General features: G+C 37.3%; 2 protein-coding genes across 2 annotated transcripts in view; one reads left to right on the top strand and one right to left on the bottom strand.

Moving 5' to 3' along the window:
- Positions 1 to 4,307: 4,307 nt before the first annotated feature.
- On the top strand, positions 4,308 to 13,127 carry LOC121426533 (jasmonoyl--L-amino acid synthetase JAR1-like). The gene is made up of 7 exons (XM_041622878.1): positions 4,308 to 4,734; positions 7,296 to 8,318; positions 8,883 to 9,021; positions 9,560 to 9,724; positions 10,443 to 10,585; positions 11,076 to 11,173; positions 11,782 to 13,127. Exons 1-7 carry the CDS (start codon positions 4,608 to 4,610, stop codon positions 12,016 to 12,018), a joined length of 1,932 nt encoding a protein of 643 aa, XP_041478812.1. The 5' UTR covers positions 4,308 to 4,607; the 3' UTR covers positions 12,019 to 13,127.
- A 6,259-nt stretch (positions 13,128 to 19,386) lies between these two features.
- The window catches only part of LOC121425992, a 174,439-nt gene continuing 172,538 nt past the window's right edge, over positions 19,387 to 21,287 (bottom strand). Inside the window, exons 84-86 of the mRNA XM_041622120.1 lie at positions 20,923 to 21,261; positions 20,271 to 20,330; positions 19,387 to 19,668 (exon numbers count right to left, since the gene is read on the bottom strand). Coding sequence (XP_041478054.1) covers positions 20,308 to 20,330; positions 20,923 to 21,261 — 362 coding nt within the window. The 3' untranslated portion in view covers positions 19,387 to 19,668; positions 20,271 to 20,307. The remainder of the gene's footprint in view (positions 19,669 to 20,270; positions 20,331 to 20,922; positions 21,262 to 21,287) is intronic.

Raw genomic sequence — 21,287 nt, 5'->3', positions numbered from 1 at the left:
ACAAAACGTAAAATTTGTGATTTACGTCTACTAGTTTCACCATGGGTAATCCTGGCCTCTACAGCCAGGTATAGATAGCCGCGCCAGGCGTCATGGGGAGTAAGCAAAGTAGCCTACGTATAGTAGATGATTTTTACTCCCCAGACGCCTCCAGGCTACTATGGCGGTGAATACCCTTGGCCTAGACCAAAAGCTTCAGTCTCTGTATTTTTGTTGTTCGGCTGAACTGCGTTGGCTCACTCACCAATACATAGACTGAAGAGCTAGGAGGCCCGTACGTATAGACAACGTATTAGCAGTAACGTTAGATCCAACATTCAGCGGAAACCTGATTTTCCGATCGTTTTTTTGTACATTATGAAAAAGAAATCACATCCATATTTACGAAAAAATGTTTAAAATTCAGAAATATCGTACCTTAGACAGCAGTTACTGCTAATTCCTTTCACATGATGATCGAAACATCGTCACTTCGATCCTTTCGCTGGTCAAACAAACGTCAACGTAAGTTGCCATCTTGGATGACGTCATCATCCTAACAGACGTATTTACCAATCGCGGTGCTAATGCAGTTTCGCACCCGCCGGTTACCAGCATACCTCATCACTAATATTTGTTCCCAAATGTCATGACAAGTCTCTCAGTCACATTTCGATGTCAATAATATATCCACCACTTTTCAAAATATCGTGATCGGGAATGGCTGTATTTCGGCTTCGATCTCAATATCGTTGATCGACACAGCGTAGACATCGCTTGGATTCACAGTGCACCGTAATGTTGATATGAACTGAAGTTAGCAACCAAATCATGCGAAAATGTGGCGAACAAACTGCCAGCATGCCGCATGCGAATCTATGTTCGAATGTGTGTGTGTGTGTATTTGAGTTTTGTCAGACGTGTATCAATCAGGTATGATTATTTACGTCTGGGACCAACCTTGAACGTCACCATCCGAAAGACGTGATCAGGGCTCGAACCTCTGCATCAATTTATAACTTCCCCACAGCTTGGATTACAGGCGCACGCCACAACGCCCAGTTGGTTGATTTGGTTGCTAAACTTCAGTTCATATCAACATAATACGGTGCACGGTGAATCCAAGCGATCCGCGAAGCGATGTCCACGCCGTGTCGATCAACGACGTTGAGACCGAAGCCGAAATACAGCCATTCCCGATCACAATATTTTGAAAAGTGGTGGATATATTGACATCGAAATGTGACTGAGAGACTTGTCATGACATTTGGGAACAAGTATTGGTGATAAGGTGTGCTGGTAATCGGCCGGTGCGAAACTGCATTAGCGCCCCAATCGCTATATATCGGAATTTGTGCCGCTGCTTTGCGCTTGTAGATGTGCGTGTGTTCGGAACTTGTCGCTCGCATTGTTTGGCCAAGATATTGAAAATATAATCAGTAAGCCTTGATAAAAGCACAACTCGTTGACAGCTGCCATATTTTCCTCTCCAGCAGAAAATTAAACAAATAAGGAATAACTTCGGAAATACTCATCGGTAACATATATTTTCGATATTTTATAGATACCGGTACATAGTATCAATAGAATAGTGGGCCTTCGTTCAAGATATTATAGTGTCATTTAGAATCTAAAAGAAATTAAAATCTGGACAAAACCCGTCCTCTGAATTGTCGACCCAGATTACACATGCAGGCTCGCACTAACACACTACCGTCGGTGAATGGGGATTATTGTAAAATGTCAGAAATCGTTTAATAAATCCCCAGAAACGACGGTTATTCCTAACCTGTCTACCCTTGGCCTTGTTGGGCCGCTTGACCTACCTTATTTGACTTTGGGATCTTGCCTTCTGTCTGGTGTTTATGATTTTGATTAATTTTGTCTGAGCCTGAAATGTGAGAAATTTTGATTGAAAGTCAACTTCATGCTAATTTCTAAAATGTGCGCAATTATGGTCACCCATCATTGTCTAGCCTAGACCAAAAGCTTCGGTCTCTGTTTTGTTGGTTGTTCAGCTGAACTTCGTTGGCTTCACTCACCAAATACAGAGACCGAAGTTCTAGCGCGATCTGTACAGGGGACTCAATGGCCATATCATGTTTATGTACTTAAGAAGATCGGATAAAACAGGGAAGTGAATTTGTGCGACAGCCGAGGTAAGTCACCGTTTTTGTTCCTTTTAACTTCATTTTTCTCCGTTTTTTGGCAATTGATGCCAAGAGGGAATAAAAATTTGCACTCTGGTCACTATAATTTTCGAAATTTTTTATTCATTTAAAGACAAAAATTGAAAAGCATGACGGGGGATTTTGCATTGCACGTCCCCTAATGGTGGCTGCACGATAGCGAGCCGTCTGTGTACGAGGAGAAATAAAAAAAAATGTTAAAAAACTCCTCGAAATAAACAGACGGCTGCCAGCTGTCTATGTCTAGCCTAGAACTACCGTACACAAATGCGACTGTATCGGACTGAAGTAAGACTAAAAGTCTCATCGAGAAAACTCGAACATCCAAGATATATTTCTTATATAGAGGTCTAACGTTAGTCTGACATTCAGATCTAGGAGATATAGATCTAGACTTAGATAAAACGCATTTCCACGTCTAAACTTACTTAAAACAGAATCTTTCTATCGAAATTTTCTTACCAAATATCATTCATAAATTCGTGTTTACAACTCAGCAGCTAATCATGTATGGGAGATAGAGGGCGCTAGATCCATAGCAAAGCAGAAATGCAAGACATAAAAGTTTGCTATAGGCCTAGTAGTAAAATACATAATTTTATGTAGAAATACCGCAGTGCACTTGGTGCTTTGAGCCCGGCTTCAGTGGGGGAGTGGGAGAGGTTCAATCAGTTAATAATTGAAGAAAAAAAAGGACGAAATGTATCGAGATGGCTTGGTGGTTAATAAGTTTAGGTATCATGTTGGCCCCCCCCGGGGGGGGGGGTGCTCGACCAAAAAAGTAGTAGGTATATGTGCCGCGGGAGAGAGAGAGAAAAAAAAACTCTGTTTCAGAATTTTGAATTTTTTAAGGCTACGGCCCCTAAAAACTCTATAGTATATGATTTATTGGTACGGAATCTTACTAAAACCAATTGTGATTATATCTATATTATATATATCTTAAATTTTCACGTATCGTCTTCAGTAAGGTAACAAAATAATGCTTTGATCGCCAATAAAGTTTTTATTGTTCACTCAAATTTTCGACGGTCCTCCGTCTTCTTCAGGAGTTTACAATGAAGAAGGCGGAGGACTGTCGAGATTCGAGTGAACAATAAAAAAATTTATATATATGTATATATATATTCATGAAATAATGCTGATGATATTGCTTTGATTGCCATGTTCATCATGTTTAATATATTCATGATAACATACAGGACATGTCCATTTTTAAAGGATGTTTTATTGTATTCTCTCAAATCAAAATACATATTCACGTTCCATAAGAAATTAAGTTGTACAAATTATTTGAAACATGATCAAAAATTATACAATAAATCCATAACTCATATAATTATACAAATTATACATCAATCTTCAAAGATACCAGAAATTAATACTGATGCTTTTCAGCAATTACAAAATGAAATATTAACAAGATGTATTAAATGACAAGAGAAAAAAAATGATGTATTAACAAGATGTATCAAATGACAAGAGAAAAAAAACGATAAAAGGGTGATGTTCTACCTCCTACCCGTCCCCAGGTAAGGTCCATATTGTTCGTGATCGATCATTATTTATCATCATGATGGGTTTAAAAAAAATTGCTGATGGCTTCAATTCTTTTAGGTTTATCAATGATTTATTTTTTTGGAATTTGGAAAATCTTTCTTTTATGTTTTTATTTGACACTGAAAAAAATTCAATATGTTGAATTTCTTGTAGAAGTTTCTTCTTGATGCATATAATTATCATAAATGTTATGTACTGGAAGATGTCTGACATTGTGTTTTATTGTAGCATTCATGAAAAAATGTTAAATTTATGAATTGTCAAGGTATTTGTGAAGACATCAAAGTTCTATTTGTTATATATATTTTATTTTGTATATGAATTGAAGTTGCCAATTAAAAACTACTCAATAAAAAAAATAACAATTCCTGAACTATTCATTATATTTATGATATATTCTTGATTTATTCATGATGAATTCGACATGACCACGTTTTGCAGTCATGCGGTCATAGAGCAAAGTGAAAGGAAAGTAATTGTGTCAATTTGTGTGCTTCATCCTCACCCTTTTTGAAGTTAATCAATAAGCTACATGACCCTTTGTGTTAATCAATTTCGGGGGATACGTCATGTCTATTTTCAGTTATAATTTTACCCCGATATCGGAGTACTATGACGGAAGCCCCACATGAGCTGCGCAGCGTAGGCCTAGGAGAGAAGGATTAATATTGTTACAAATGACATTCGTTTGTGCAGGGGGATCCAAAAGGCTGAGAAGGGGAAAAAAGAAAGCATCGCAGAATAGCAAATAGGGTATTATTTGCGCACTGGTTGTTCACCCTCTTCACGAAAGGCAGATATTTGAGAAGTTTCCCTCACCAGAAATCATCCGTGCTCCGTATCGGAGTGAGATTTGCATTACCATTATTGATTTTCAACATGTCAGGCACAGTTGTGATGAAAGTGAAGTTAGCGTCGCTAGCTTTGGTATTGCTTTTTGGAGGATTGTACTTTCTACAGTTTGCTTTGAGCGTCGAAGTATCGCTATGGCAACGTATTGTGTCAGGTAAGAAAATAAAATCAAAGAAAACCACTCTGTACATGCTTCCATTCATCCCTTTTGTATAAAAGGTTACGTTATCGTGCGTCATAAACTATATATCTTAAAATTTCACGTATTGGCTTCTATAATGGTAACAAATATGCTGAAGATAATGCTTTCAATGCCAATATAGTTTTTATTCTTTACTCGAATTTTCGACGGTCCTCCGTCTTCTTCATTTACTCCTGAAGAAGACGGAGGACCGTCGAAAATTCGAGTAAAGAATAAAAACTATATTGGCATTGAAAGCATTACAGCATATTTTGTTATATATATATATATATATATATAATCAAACTAAATGAAGAATAGTCAAAGAATACTCAATTATTTCACTTTAACTAGTTTCGTCTTTAATTCTTCAGAAAGTCGCCCATCTGAAGAAAGATCTATAGCATTTTTGGTGTGCGTATGTTTGTTAGTTGTTAGGAGCGGATCGAGGAAAAGAGAGAGGTGAGGGGCAAGGATGGGCGATAGGTGTGTGTGGTTTTTGTTATGCGTCAGACGTGTATCAACCCAATAAGATTATTTACGTCTAGGACCGACTTTTAACGTCACCATCCGAAAGACGTGACCAGATCGATCCCCGGGACCAAATCTGAGGGCGAACATCGAACCTTGCATTTTAACGTACGTTAATGCTAGGAATACAGGCGCACGCCACGTACGTGTGTGTATTTGACTTTTGTCAGACGTGTATCAATCAGATATGATTATTTACGTCTGAGACCGACCTTTATAACGTCACCATCCGAAAGACGTGACCAGGGCTAGAACCTCTGCATCAATTTGTAACTTCCCCACATAGCTTGGATTACAGGCGCACGCCACAACGCCCAATTAATAACTATATGTAGTCCACGGGTCAAAAGACCCGGAGTGCGATTAGCTTTTGTAATTGCATGAAAGAACGAAACCCCGTCACGAATCCAGTGATGACGTAATCATACATTCAGACATACAATAATGATGAAAAGGTTGTGGAGGAGTGCAAACACGCTCAAAGGAGATTTCTAACACTTGAAGAAACGACTTGACAATAGATTCGAGAAGTTAACAAATGTGACCGCATAGTATAGACACGTGGGAAACATAAGAAAGCATCGTGGGAAACGATATTATTGTAAAGTAAAAACCTAAAAACAGACAATTAGCCCTGTGTCTTATAAAACCGACCTGAAACATGGTAATTATCAAACATTCATAATGATCTTTCAATATCAAAATTTACAGTAATTGAAAGATTTCTAAATTTGAAAATAGACGATTTGAATTCCATTTGAATAGATTTATTTAAAGTTTTGTTCAGAATATAAGTTGTATGAGTCGATAAAACTGGGAATTAATTAAGCAAACAGTAATTTATTTAAATTCCAGAAGATCTTTCTCTTCATTCTTATGAGCACTGGCAGATCCAGGAAGGGGGGGGGGGGCACAGGCCGGCTCAAAGTTCCTCTTTTTTTTGCTTGTCAATTTTTTCGTGGGCGAAATTTCCTTAATGTTATGTTGGTTGAAAACCTTTTTTTTTTCAAATTTTTCCTCGGAAAAATGTGCCCCCTCTTTTTAAAGATCCTGGATCCGCTCCTGCTTATTGTGTTCGGCCGATAATGCCATTATCTCATCTTTGCTTATGAAATAAGACCTGCAAGTTTTATAATTAAATTGCTTTTCATTATATCCTTTACCACCGAAGATGTATCTATCAATCACCAACTCTTTTTTACGGATTACTTTATAGTGAAAGAAACACTCTTCTCTGAACTTGATTGTATGAATGATTTGATCGTTATCGTTATAGTTAAAGCCCATCTCAATTCGTTTTTAAAAGGTCAACAATTAAGAATTATGTTCGGGTATCATCAAATATTCCAATATTGGTTAGATGGTCCGAAAACAAAATAAGGCTCTATATTCCGAAGTTTCTGTAGTACGAAATGAAATTAGGTTTGTTTGCACGGAATATAGAAACACAATTTATTTTCGGATTAACAAGCCTTTGGATTAACGACACTTGGAAAGATCAAACTAGACAAATTTTAATATTCACCATTTATTTTGTTCTTAGTCTTCTTCAGAAAGCTTCTTAGCTTAGAAAGAAACTCCCAATCCTTAGAGAGCTTCAATAATTGAACATTATTTTTTTATTTCAAACTTCTATTAAAATATCTTTAATTCAAACAAAATTTGAACTGTTGTACTTACACTTTTGCTGAATGCATGGCAGAAAAACACAAATAGTATAAACCTATTAACGTTCGACCCTTTCCATGTGATTTTACACGAAATCAATACAACATTGGCGTAAATCCGTGACGTCGTACTATTAAAGGGGGGGGGGGGAGCGTGAAACAATAATAGATCACCCATATGAACAATGGGCTCACCGCTTGGAGTTATGCCAGTGCAATACTACTTCATTTCGCTCCAAATCCCGTCCAGAATACATTTTTTAATCTACATTTTAACCCAAACTAGAGAGAGACTTAAAACCAATGTTAAAGTCAAACATTTTCTCTTTGATATAGGAATCCTTGGAGTCGCATGTGTTTTGGTGGCTATTCTGACCACATGGATGACCACTCTGCGGATTTCCTATGGTCACAGTCTTCACTCGGCCTACACACAGGTCATCCTATATTTACTGTTGATTCACACCCGTCACAGAAAGGTCAAGGGATTCATAGAATCATGGAAGAATCCTCGAAAAACTCAAGAAAATTACTTGATAGAAATCCTAAAGGCCAACGGCCAAACGGTTTATGCGATGGATTTTGGATTAAGTTCTGTAACATCAATGGAGGGACTTAGACGGAAGCATCCCTTGACGACGTACGAACGGTATCGGCCGTATGTGGATCGTATGGCTAAAGGGGAAGAGTGTGTCTTGACCGCAGAACGCGTTGAGAGGTTTGCTCTGAGCTCGGGAACAACGGGCAGGTCCAAGATGATGCCTTTTACTAAATCCTTCAGAAAGATGTACAACGCTATCGTTGGTCTATCAATAGACCTGCGTCTGAGAGAGTTTGGGATAGGTTTCCTCCAGCGGGAAATGACAATCCATACGGCGCCAAAAGTCAGGTATTCTGAGGCTGGTATTTTGATGGGTCCTGCTTCGATGAAGAACGCATCGAATAAACATCTCTTGAGCTTGTACTCTAGCCCAGCAGAAGCCTTCCGAATTCAGGACCCTCATGATTCCGTGTATGTACACCTCCTATTCGGGTTTCGCGATAGGAATCTTCGTATTATCTCCTGTAACTTTACCACCAAATTGCTGTCAGCTTTTAGGATAGCCGAACAACGCTGGCGAGACATAGTCAAAGACATCGAGCTCGGGACAGTGACCGTTACGAAAGTATCACCGGACATCCACCATGTTCTCGTCAAGAGGATGGATGGTGGGGACCCGAAGAGAGCGACAGAACTGAAGAGGGAATTCGAGAAGGGTTTCAAAGGCATCATGAAACGAGCCTGGCCTCACCTGAAACACGTTCAAGCCATTGATTCCTCTGGTCTCAAGGAATCACTGCTGAATTCGTATGCGAAAGGTATACATGTACATATGGATAAGATATTAAAACTGATTTAAGTACATGGGAATAAAGTTTTTATATAGCTCATAGACTGAAAGCTAAAGAAGACATGATTATCCTCAGCTCTATTTTGAAAATAAATGGTACAACGGGGAGGGAGTAGGAAGTTGATTGCAGAATGTTCTAAAACTTTCTCTGTAGATTTTGTGCGTTTATGTTCATGTTTATTTCAAAATGATTCAAGGTTGTCATTTCCAATAATGAGAAATGTTATGAACAGTGAAAGCTTTGACGACACAGAGATATGTATAATGTTTGATTAGCTTTCTAATTCGAAGTGCAATTAATTAGTTTTAATGGAAAAAAAATCTTTGCTGAATAATAAATATTTTAAAGGCAAAAAAACTAACAGGCTATCCTCCCATTATTAGATACGTCCGAGAGTACCGCTAGTTCATAAACGATACATCTTACAACTTTCATGTAAAGGTAAAATTAATAAGTTTTCCGTACCAAATGTTGACTTTATAATACATAGAATTTTAAATGTACCTCCGTATTTCTCCGTTCTCCTATCAGGTGTACCTATTTTTGGTTTCATCTTTGCGGCCACGGAGGGAACGATTGGTGTCAACATCTGGCCCAAAAATATTGGAAAAGATGAATATGTTCTCTTGCCATCTCTCTGTCTTATGGAATTCATTCCAGAAACGCATATGTAAGGACATAGTGATAAAGCCCTAATTATCGAAAATGATTATTTTCAATTTAATGAATTTGATTATTGTTACGAGTATAATGTGTACCTGGAAATGAATTAAAATAAATAAATAAAATTGAATTACTTGATTAATTGGTATAGTGCCACATGGGGGCAACGGGCGATTTTGGAAAGTTATTAGATCGAGAATAAAGAGCTCGGGGGGAGAAAAGGATAGTGGAGGGCTAGATGATATACCCTATTTCTATTAATACAGAGAAAAAAATGACGTCACTTTTAAGTCCTTCCCGACCAAAGTACGTAAAGTGTCGTGCCGTGACACAGTGTTTCTTACTCTAACGTTCCAACCAGGTAATGGGCTTGGATCTTACTGATTGGTGGTAATTTCCTGCGGTAAAAAAACAAAAAACATACAAATTGCCATGTGCTGCACTATTCTGAGAATTTATTAAGGTCTACATATTTATTCTAACATGTGATGTACGTAAAAAGGTGTTAAAAGAATTTTCTCCTCCCATCCCCCTCTCTCTCAAAGAAATGAAGATCAGCCAGAGACACTTTTCATCGACGAACTAAAAGTCGGAGGTGTTTACGAGATCGTCGTAACGCAGATGTACGGTTTCTATAGATTGCGATTCGGTGACGTCATCAGGGTTAGACGATACCATCACAGCACACCTGTGGTGGAATTTATGTACAGGTAATGAAAGCTAATTAATTAGTTTTAATTCAAAGGGGCTGCGGAACGGTTTTGATAGGGGGGGGGCGAGACTGACCATGCAAAAAATCATAATCAGATAGTAATTTTTACGTTTTTGAACACGGTTTTGGAAAAAAGTGGGAGGGGCCGGACTGCCCCTGCATCCCCCCATTTCCGCGGCCCTTGTTATACGCTCATAGGTGTTCTGGGATATATTGCCACCCCCTTGGCCGTGACAGATGTTTTAGACCACCACCCATGAAATCCACAAGTACAATTATGATGGACTTTTATCACAAAATGAGTTAAATTATGTCGTATCTTTTTTTTACTCGACTTACATACTTAATGATATTTTCATGCTCAAGAAATCAAAGGTTCACGCACTTTATCGACACTACCGTGATTTCTTTATGATATCATAATTTATATACAACCCCACCCGCTCTCAAATAAAAGATTTCACGAACTGCACCTAAATTTTCTTCAATCGCCTTGGTCTTTCACTTTTGTTCTTGAACTTTCTAGAATTCTTCGCATCCCCCGAAGAATCCCTTCGTATAGGAAAGTGTCACATTTTGGATAACATGACACATTGTATGCTTTTATGAATAATCGAAATACTTGAACATAATTCTATATAATCAGATCAAGCTTCTTTGTACCTTTAAATATCTACTTGATATCCGTGTTTCGAATGTTAAAATTTGATGTGCAGATCTGGACAGATTTTGGACGTTCACGGCGAAAAGGTAGATCAAATTACAGTACAGAGCTCACTTGAGGCTGCAGTGGGCCACTTCCCTAATGTTACATTGGGAAATTATGCAGTGGCAGAGAGCACTCTACTTGATTGTCTTGGTAAGGTCTAGTTTATCCGTTTATATATATATATATATATATATATGCAATACTTGATTACGTTAATATAGAAACCTGAATCACAATAATTTTGTATAGGGTAGGCCTTTTACGGTCCTTACATAGAGAGCGATAGGCCTACATAAAAATAGACTCCTTTTATTTTCCATCTTGGGATGACTATAGTATCCTATTGATAAGATTGTTATAATAGTAAAACGTACTTTCACTCACTCCTATAGCCCTTTGTGATCGATTTATTTCCCAAACAGCTTTCTTTGTTGTTTTTAATGATTTAGTTATTCCAGGGATTTAAAATAAGCACTTTCTCGATGAAAAACTCCTTTCATCCTAGCTACCAGACAGTGGCCATATTTCTTCCATATTTTGATTTGTTGTCTGGTCCAACCAGTTCTATAAACCATTTGATTCTATGAACCTTTCGTTATATAAGCTAGGTTAATTTTTTACGAATGCTATTATCTTTTAGTGAAACCTAATACGGACCTACGTGACTATTACATCATATTTCTGGAATTGAATCCCACACCAAATGAAGACGCGTTAGCTGATATTCCTCTCAATAAGGTAAGAAAATTTCTCATACCATTTCCAACGCCAAAATACATATTCCTCTCTAGCTATAGTAGGTCTCACCCCCCATCCCATTATGCCTGCTTTAATAATCAATCCAAGATATTGCTAAACAGAGGATATTATTTGAGGATTAGTCAGTCTTTCGGGTGCGTGTGTGTATGTGTGAGGGTGTTAGCGAAGGTGTGTGTGTGTGTGTGAGGGTGTGTATGTGGCTACGGGGTGATTTTGGGGTGCGTATCTGTTTGCATGCATGGGATATGTGTGCGTTGTGTGTGTGAGAAATGATTTTAAGGTTCTGTTGTGCTATAGAGTTGAGCCTGTCAATGTGGGTTATGTTGAATAGTGTGGATGGTTGGAATATGTATTTTTGTAGGGAAGTGTTACATAACCTGAATGCCTTGAAAACATTAATCCCAAATGGAGGCAATTAAAATGTGCTTAGTTTTCATCCACCTGATAACTCTAAAACTCCATTCTACCCAGGATTTTTCTTGTTTTGATGAAGTAGTATTATAATAAATATACAGTTCATCCAGACCTGGAAATAGTGGAACAGATCAATATTTCAGTTTAATTGACCATTATATTCTTATTGACAGGTTGATGAAGAGCTATGTCATCATTCCTTCACATACAACTCGTTTCGTGAGAAAGGAAGTATAGCCCCTCCCTTGGTTCACATCGTGAAACCCGGCACATTTGATCGTCTGCATGATTTCATCCTTGACAACAGCACGACTTCTACAAACCAGTACAAAGTGCCGAGGAAGCTCCGCTCAGCAGCTACTCTGAAACTCATGCTGGAAAACTCCATAAAATCAACAGTGGACCAATAAAACACATTCATCAAAATCCCAAACAAGTGTCAAGGAAAATGATTGCAAGTTGATCACGAAAAAAAGGAAAACGTCGTGTGCATATAAAGAAACTGTGTGGATGGTATGCAGTGCCAAGTGTGTGTGACCACGGAACTCGCGCGCAAGATGGGCTATGGCAGCCGTGACTTACCTATCTCTTTCCGATGTGGAAAGCAAACAGATCATGAAAGCTCCAGCTCCAATAATGGACTCCAACAACCCAAACAACAAAGCAAAATATTCTATTGCAGTTTAGAACCGTGAGAAATGTATAAACTTTGAGGTACGTTTAGTTACGTGGAAGCATCATTTATTCCATGTCCAGTTTGGAAGTTTAGACCCACAAAAACCGAATTCCATCTATTTTCCAGCCCTGTTTCCTTGCTCAAACTAAACTATTTTCCTCAATAAAACTGTAGAATATATTAATTACACTTAATTTTTATGATGTAAACTATTTTCCGTCCAAGACCACGATATATTTACTTTCTATACAACTGGGAGTCTTATTCCTACAACTGAAAACTTCCTTTCATTTTTACTTGCCACCGACGAGAACTATGTTAATTTAGCAAAACTCGTGAGGCGGGTTGTAATTACTTGCTTATGCCCTGTTGGTAGCTCACCAGTGAGTGTAAATCGTTAACTCTGTGTACTTTAATCGTATGCAAATTTTGTATCATTATAAACATACAATCACTATAGAATCTTCAATACTCATATTATATATTATATGCTGTGTGAAGTAAATGTAAATAATTGTTATGTAACTAGAATAATATTCGCTAGAGGGTATAATTTGTCTCGCAATCTACTATGGTCAACAAGGAATAATATAGAATATTGATTAATAATAACCACTTTGTAGTATAAGTGTAATTCGTATCTTCTTTTTTAATAAGCAAATTGTGTATTGGGAATATACTCATAGTTATTTCAATGAGGTTTTTTTTGTATAACATATCGATTTCTAAACACCCCTTGCATGAAATCTCACTAAATTGATATAAGTTTATAATTATAAACAAGTGGAATGCCTCTGGCCGTCTCATGCATCACGCGGTTCAATATAGTAGCAGTGTTGACTTTGAACACTACTCTAACTCGCACACGATGTTCAGTGATACATGGTTACTCTTATGTCCACTTTTTATGAACTAGACCAATAAGCTTACAGAGATATGATGGTTATTCAACAAAAAACCCCAACATGGCCAAAGTTCATTGACCTTACATGACCTTTGAACTTGATCATGTGACCTGAAACTCGAACAGGATGTTCAGTGATACTTGATTACTCTTATGTACAAGTTTCATGAATCAGATCCATAAACTTTCAAAGTTATGATGGTAATTCAACAGATACACCCAATTCGGCCAAAGTTCATTGACCTTTGACCTTGGCCATGTGACCTGAAACGCGCACAGGATGTTCAGTGATACTTGATTACTCTAATGTCCAAGTTTGATGAACTAGACCAATAAACTTTCAAAGTTATGATGGTAATTCAACAGATACCCCCGATTCGGCCAAAGTTCATTGACCCTAAATGACCTTTGACCTTAATCATGAGACCTGAAACTTGCACAAAATTTTCAGTGATGCTTGATTACTATTATGTCCAAGTTTCATGAATCAGATCCATAAACTTTCAAAGTTATGATGGGAATTCAACAGATATCCCCAATTCGGCCAAAGTTCATTGACCCTAAATGACCTTTGACCTTGGTCATGTGACATGAAACTCATGCAGGATGTTCAGTGATACTTGATTAACCTTATGTCCAATTTTCATGAACTAGGTCAATACATTTTCTAAGTTATGATGACATTTCAAAAACTTAACCTCAGGTTAAGATTTCGATGTTGATTCCTCCGACATGGTCTAAGTTCATTGACCCTAAATGACCTTTGACCTTGGTCATGTGACATGAAACTCTAATAGGATGTTCAGTAATACTTGATTAACCTTATAGCCAAGTTTTATTAACTAGGTCCATATACTTTCTAAGTTATAACGTCATTTCAAAAACTTAACCTCAGGTTAAGATTTGATGTTGACGCCGCCGCCGCCGTCGGAAAAGCGGCGCCTATAGTCTCACTTTGCTTCGCAGGTGAGACAAAAACGTAGTAACCTATAATGAAAATGCATTCCTATCAATTTTTCCTTGTTTTCCTATCAATTTCCAATACTGCTTCCTTTTTCAAGTACTGAAATAATTTCTCTCTAATCGTATTGCGGTGTAACAATGTCGACTTCATATGTGCTGTATGTAATATGTTCTTTATGTGTGCTTTATGTATATATGTATCGAGCAGGACCCTGGTTGACAAGTGTCTAAACCACTGAACAGGCTACCCTGGGTAAAGAAGACAAATGAAATAAAATAAAAAGCAAATGGAACAGCTTTCTGCCCTTCCTACATTGCTTAAATCCTGGATCCACTACAGGAAGTTATCATGCTTTGTAAATATATCAAGAAATCCATTCCAACTATAAAACTGAGTGACAATGTAATTCTTGTATGCACAGTGTGGGCAGGGCGGGGGAGGGGGGTAAGTCAACATCCTGTCTCCAAAGACTATAGAAGGCTACTCATTAAACACTTGTATACATTTTGAGTATAAAAAGTTCCCAAACCCCACAAGAGTGCATCAGTCGAAAGACAAACACACCAGCACTGTAACACCACTATGCAAATACAATGATTTCAGGACGGGCATTCATTTTGTCTGTGTCCTATATCCAAGGCACGTAGTCTCAGCTTCAAAATTAAACACCAGAAAGAAAAAGACTACTAGTATTCAGGCTCAGATCTAGCTGGTCTTAGACACAATAGTTTGTACTGGCACTGAATATATGGGATTGTCTCCAACCCAGGTGGATCTGCTAGTGGTAATTCTGGAACAATGAAGATTGCAATGGAGAAAAAAGGGAATAAACCTACCCTAACATGCCAATGATACACTAATTTGATGGTTTAGCGCATAAGAAAGGTTCACCAGTCGCTCTTAAAATCACTCAAGTTACGAACAGCTTTATGAAACGGCCCCCCCGAATTACTTATTTGATTAGTGTGTCCAATTTAGAGCAGAGAAATTGTTGCTGGAGCAAATGTCATGACCCCCCCCCCCCTGAGTTATGCCAGTGGTAATACCGTAATACTTTCAAAGTCTTCGAGGACAACATCATAAAATGATTATTGAAAGACTACAACTGAATATTTACAAATAATGAGTTTGTCTGGCTGAACTACAGGCCTATAGTCGATTACATGAATTGCAAAATATGTAAACACATGTAATAAATGAGGGTCTCCTAAAAAGTGTGGCTGAATTTTCTTATCTGCCTGACTCTCACAGGAAAGTTGAAAAATTATCAAATTTACATACAAAATGCTTTTCAACGATGACACAAAAATTCTAATCTACAAAGATAGATTGAAATAAAAAAAAATTGACTGAGAATCTGACCTAGCACCCAAGAACATCATTCATAAAGTTGATATTAAACACACATTTATCTACCATTTCTTGCAAAATAAGGTTTTACAGAGTGAGTCAGAAAAAATGTCCCACTTTTGTAAAGTTTAATTGCTTAAAATATGAATATTTAATCATTAGTTTCATGATATGTCTTGATAGAGGTATCCTCCCAGTACATTCAGGTACCTTTTTCATTTGATCCCCTGCACGCATGACTGAACAGCGGACAATCTTTAGAAGACTGTCAGATTTCACTTGCACCAAGTTACAGGGTGGGGAATAAAAAAATCTTTTGAACAAAGACAGTCTGACAGACTGAAACACACACAAACACACACACGTACGCACGCACACACACACACAAACGCACCCTCACACATGCACACGGACACACACACACACATGGTAATAACTGGTTCATAATTTTCTCTTTTCTGATTAAGCATTGATTTTTAGCAAGATCGCTGAATGTTTAAGTGGCAATTCCCGACAATCTTTCCCCTTAAAACACATTCACTACCACCATCATATCATCATCCTCATTGTCATCATCTTGATCTTCATCATCATCGTCAAGTGCACATAAATCCAATATGCTGGTTATGTCTTTTGTTGGTTAACAATGAAAATTTACAATGGATGTCTGTGCTTTTGTTGCACTTGCCTATAAAAGGGCTTGCCTGATTTGGCAGCAGTCACTTGAGCCTCTTTTTACAGTAGCAAAAGTACACGAATCATGGTTCGTCCTCAATTCACACCACAACATAGGTCATTTATGGTCACCGAGTATGCAAGGACTCAGAGTGTAGCAGTTGTTTTGCAAGGGTTTCGCCGCCGTTACCCAGATGTTCGGTGTCCCAGCAGTTGTGTTCTTATTCACCGACGTTTGCAGTAATTGTGTGCTTGTGTGTGTGTGTGTCTGTGTGTGTGTGCGTGTGTGTGTGTGTGAGCATGCCAGTCTGTCTGTCTGACTGTCTTTGTCTAAAGCACTGTTTTATTCATCACCCAGTAACTTGGCGCAAGTGAGATCTGACAGTCTTCTAAAGATTGTCCGATGTTCAGTCATGCGTGCACGGGATCAAATGAAAATGGTACCTGAATGTACTTGGAGGATACCTCTATCAAGACATATCATGAAACTAATGATTAAATATTCATATTTTAAACAATTCAACTTTACAAAAGTGGGACATTTTTTCTGACTCACTCTGTAAAGGTAAAATGGAATAAGTTGTTCTTCCCAAAAAGTCAAATATTTGCCCAAGTCAAAGTAATATTTCAGACCATATTATGCAAAACATGTGTCATATCCCTCTTCTTCATCAAATTGCTAATGTGGGCAGATTTTCGTGCTCCTAAAAGATTAGGCTTCGGCAAACTGGAAATGGTACCTGATCACTAGAAAATTTGACAATGGTGTCCAAAGCCAATAAGACACAAAATGTGACACGATTCATTGCGGACATCCACAGCCAAAACACATAATGTCAAAACATAATGCAGGGGCCATGGAATGATTTTGAAAGTTGTGTTTTTGAAAATTGTGTGTGTGTTGAGGGAGGGGCAAACTGCAAATATCACACTGAGATGGTAAATTGTACGTCTTTGTGGGTGTTTACCAAAAAAGTGCAACGGTTGAACCCCCTACCCCCACAGCCCCTCTGCCGTTTCCACGGTCCCTGTAATGTATATAGGCCTAATATGACCAAGGTCCCGTAACACAAAGATTAGCAATCAATAAGTTTGATTTTCATGATTAACTGTGCATTTCATTTCATTCATTTCCCCCAAAATTAAAATATATACAAAGCAATATACAAATACATTCTAAAATAGTGGTGGACAAAATGAAAGCTCATCAGGCTTGTTTGGATGGCCCAAAATAACATTGTAGTCGATGCGATTATTCATAAAAAAAAATTTATACGATGATAGCTAAGCTTTGTGTTGGGGGCCCCAGGATACCAACCTCCACCTGGAGTATGGAGCCCATCTGAAAAAGGCTTGTTATAGATCCCAATCAAACTCAGACTGGTCTCAAATTAGGTAATAAAACCATAGAAACATAGGTCAATCCTAATTTGATTTTCACTTAATGATTTATTTCAACGCTTTGTAAGATGGGCCTCACACGCAATCACATTTCCCCATTCAGATGTCACAATATTTCACTTCACACAACAAAAAACACATTTGTAAATGTAATAACTTGAGTTACAGGGGAGAATTTAATCTGACTTAAAATAATCATAACTGGAAGATTATCTTCCAGTGGGACCTGAACATTACAATTCTATATTAAGTTAGCATTATTTTATTTTCTAGTTTTGTATTAGTAAGTTTGTAGTTTGTTTTTATTATGGTATATAAATTTGGCTTACAAAATCAAATCCCTTTTACACAAATACACTGTAGATTCAATCTTGTTGGTAATTTGAAGAAAGTTTCAAAAGTTATGACACGATTGGTAAATAAATGGGGCTTGAATTCAGCTCATTGACAAATACATTTGATCTTGCTAAGAATTTGGAGAAAATTTGTATAATTATGAAACGATTGTTATTGATATGTTGTTCATGTACAGTAGCGGCCAAAATCAGAACACCCAACGCCACATGAAGTCTATGGGATTTTGAACCCTATGTGCAGTCGCTGAAGTTAGTTTTGGGGAAATTTATGCATCAGGGTCTTAGGCATCTTTTGATTCAAAATTTACATAATTTCAACCATCAGGTTCTTCGGGTAGCTAAAAAAATTGTTGTGCTATGGGCGTTCAGTTTTCCCATAGATCATCTATTAAGAATGGCAAATGCAGATAAATGTGAAATAGCAATTCACATACAAGGTGACAGCTTAAAAAGAATTTGAGATATAGGGATAAAACTTTGCAGATTTAATCGTTCTAGGTTGCCCCCAAATGCCTACGATATTTTAGAAACTTTGGTCTCATCGGGAGTGGCTGGAATTGGCCCCCTCCCTGCGTCGTAATATGACCTAAATAACCATGATCATTATTCAAAATTGATATTTTTATCATGACATGAATAAATCCCTTTGACATATATTTTCAAGGAATTGTCTTGACTGATTCAAATATGGTAAGAAATTGAGTCAGAGGAAAGGAGAGTTAAGCAGGGGACCCCCCCCAAAAAAATGGGGCCCTCAAGTTTTGTTTTGTTAAATCCCCACACAGAATGCTACTAATTTATTATAGTCTATTACATGTCACTTTTGAATCACTAGAAAATATCCTTTCAAAAAATGTATACTTTTAGAGGAAGAAACTTACAGTTTTGATGCTATGAAACTATTTTTCCTGATAGGTGCAATAGATTAAGATTTTTCAGTTGGTGGCTTATCACATGATAGAGCAAGTTCAAAAGACAAGACAATATAAGCATAGAAATGAATACATTCAAACTAATTTATAGGTATCTCAAAGGCCAACAGAACGAAAACACTAAGATGAAATAATTTTGGCCTCCGCTATATGCATATTTGGGAAAATAAATTACTACAGATTTTCAACATTTCCCCAATTTTTCATAAATCTTATTTCTTATAATTCATTTCAGTTAGTCAATTTGAGTTATTAGAGGGACATTGCAGATTCACTATGTTGAATAAGTTTGTAACATGGGGAAACCATATCTAAGTCCTTTTCAGGAATTAAGCAGTGTATTAATTGACAGAAAATGCAAATGGAGTGAACAATCGCAATTATTAAATGCATGCGATTCTACCAAGTTGAGGTAAGTTTAAATGAAATTTCAAGGTAAGCTTTGAGTTTAAAGACTATTTTTACTACATACATTTACTAGTTGGCTCCTGGAAGAAATGATTATAAGTATATCAATGATAATAAAAATGATTTGAATAATAATGCTAGCATGTTTTTCCTAAATATACTCTCTATTAACTCTTTGACTATAAATAATATATCATTTTAATCAATAAATAAATCCTTACTATAGTACTTATAATCTTAAAGGTAGTCTAAGATATTGCACTAGTCTTGATATCAAATATATTTTTGATGGCTATAGATACTCAGAAATCTCAAATAACTTCAAACTTGAAAAGATAAGAATTAGCTTCATCCACAAAGACGCACATGAACTGTGATCTACATTCAACGGGTACTGTTGAAAAAAGGCAGAGAAAAGAAAGAACATATTGTGATCCTCATATTTTCATTATTTCCATCAAAACAACATGCCATTAGATTACAATATGATCTGCACCTTTTGAGTTTTCATAAACATACAAGTGTCAACATGCACAATGCAAAATGTAATTACGAGGCACGATTGTGATAAAAAAACCCTCAATTGCTGATCATAATGATTACAAAATAATAAAATTATTAACAGCAAAATTTGAAATATAAATGTTAATATCAATAAACAAAACATCACAAAATATTAACAACACACTTGCATCCTGATCACTTTGTATTTTTCATTTCACAGATGAGAGTTTACAACAATGAATATAAAACAGAACTAAAACTTTCAAAACAATTCTTTTGTTTCACTACTAATGACAATCATTATTTCCTTAAACTTGTGTACAATATTCCAGCAACACAACAGGTAAATGCATTATAATAGCAAAGAAAATCTAACAACGGAACTACACAAAACTAAGTAATTCTCAAATTTTGCACATTTATAACTGAGCGATATGACTAACTCTCCTGTACAAGAGGTTGTCAATACACAAGTAAATAAATGGCACTTACGTAAATGATCCTGGTGACATTGCCTTTCACCTCTGATTTAATGGCGATTGTAGCCTCCAACTATAGACAAAGAGAAGATATCAAAGTACAAGGGCCAATTACATAAAGATTTACAACTGTGGCAAATTTGCCATTTGGGCAACTACTATGGTATCCTTGAGTAAGATTGGCAACTGAGTCATGTTAACATGGTAGTTGCCAAAATGGCAAGTTCCTCCAGTTGAAGTCCTGTATGAAATGGGCCCCAGATATAAGCATCTCACAAATGATGCATCCATGTTGATTCATTTTACACAGGGGGAAGTCCACACTCTGCTAAGAATTTACCATGGCCGAACAGAAGGGCAGTCCTCACTTAATCTGCTAGACCCAGGATAGGATACACATGCATCCTTCAGTATCACACTATCAAAATAGGATCTATTGATAGAAACATACCTGTTCTTTAAGAAATACAAAGATAACAACTTCAAAGGTCGAATAAAATCATTCGGGTAAAATATGCCAACAAAAATCAGAACTATACATTGTTTAAAGCACGATGGGGCCAAGTTTTGTGCCTTGCACACTGTTAGCACAAACAACATATCTGTGCAGAAGAACCTTACTTTTGTTTATACCAAGAATATTGAATGAAGAATGTACTGTTTACCTGTGCTCCCTCCATTACGGCCTGATCCTCCACTTGATCCACTACGACGAGAAGACCCACTTGAATTCCTGCGGTGGCCAGACTGACCACTTTGGCCCTGACCACGCCTCGACTCCCCGTTGGACCTACGGCCCCCTTCCTGCCTGCCTTGCGAACGACCGTTGTCATTGCCCCCATCATCTTGGCGACCTCCTCCATTGCTGCGATCTCGTCCATCGCTGCCACCACCCCTTCCTTGGTCATTCCTTCTGCCCTGGCCACCGTTGTAACGGTTGCTACCTGATATGCGAGAAGGACGCTCAGCAATTTCGGTATCGCCCCTTTCTTCATTGCGGTTACCTAACGAATAACAAATTTTTTAGAAT

Source organism: Lytechinus variegatus, chromosome 13, assembly GCF_018143015.1.
Source record: "Lytechinus variegatus isolate NC3 chromosome 13, Lvar_3.0, whole genome shotgun sequence".
NCBI lineage: Eukaryota > Metazoa > Echinodermata > Echinoidea > Temnopleuroida > Toxopneustidae > Lytechinus > Lytechinus variegatus.
This window is presented reverse-complemented; position numbering and strand designations above follow the sequence as displayed.

What these genes read in the sequence shown, in the direction of transcription:
- LOC121426533 (XM_041622878.1), top strand. Translation starts at nt 4,608, where the DNA reads ATGTCAGGCACAGTTGTGATGAAAGTGAAGTTAGCGTCGCTAGCTTTG. An exon ending in CACTCTACTTGATTGTCTTG is followed by an intron (nt 10,586 to 11,075) that starts GTAAGGTCTAGT and finishes ATTATCTTTTAG; the next exon opens with TGAAACCTAATACGGACCTA. An exon ending in CTGATATTCCTCTCAATAAG is followed by an intron (nt 11,174 to 11,781) that starts GTAAGAAAATTT and finishes TCTTATTGACAG; the next exon opens with GTTGATGAAGAGCTATGTCA.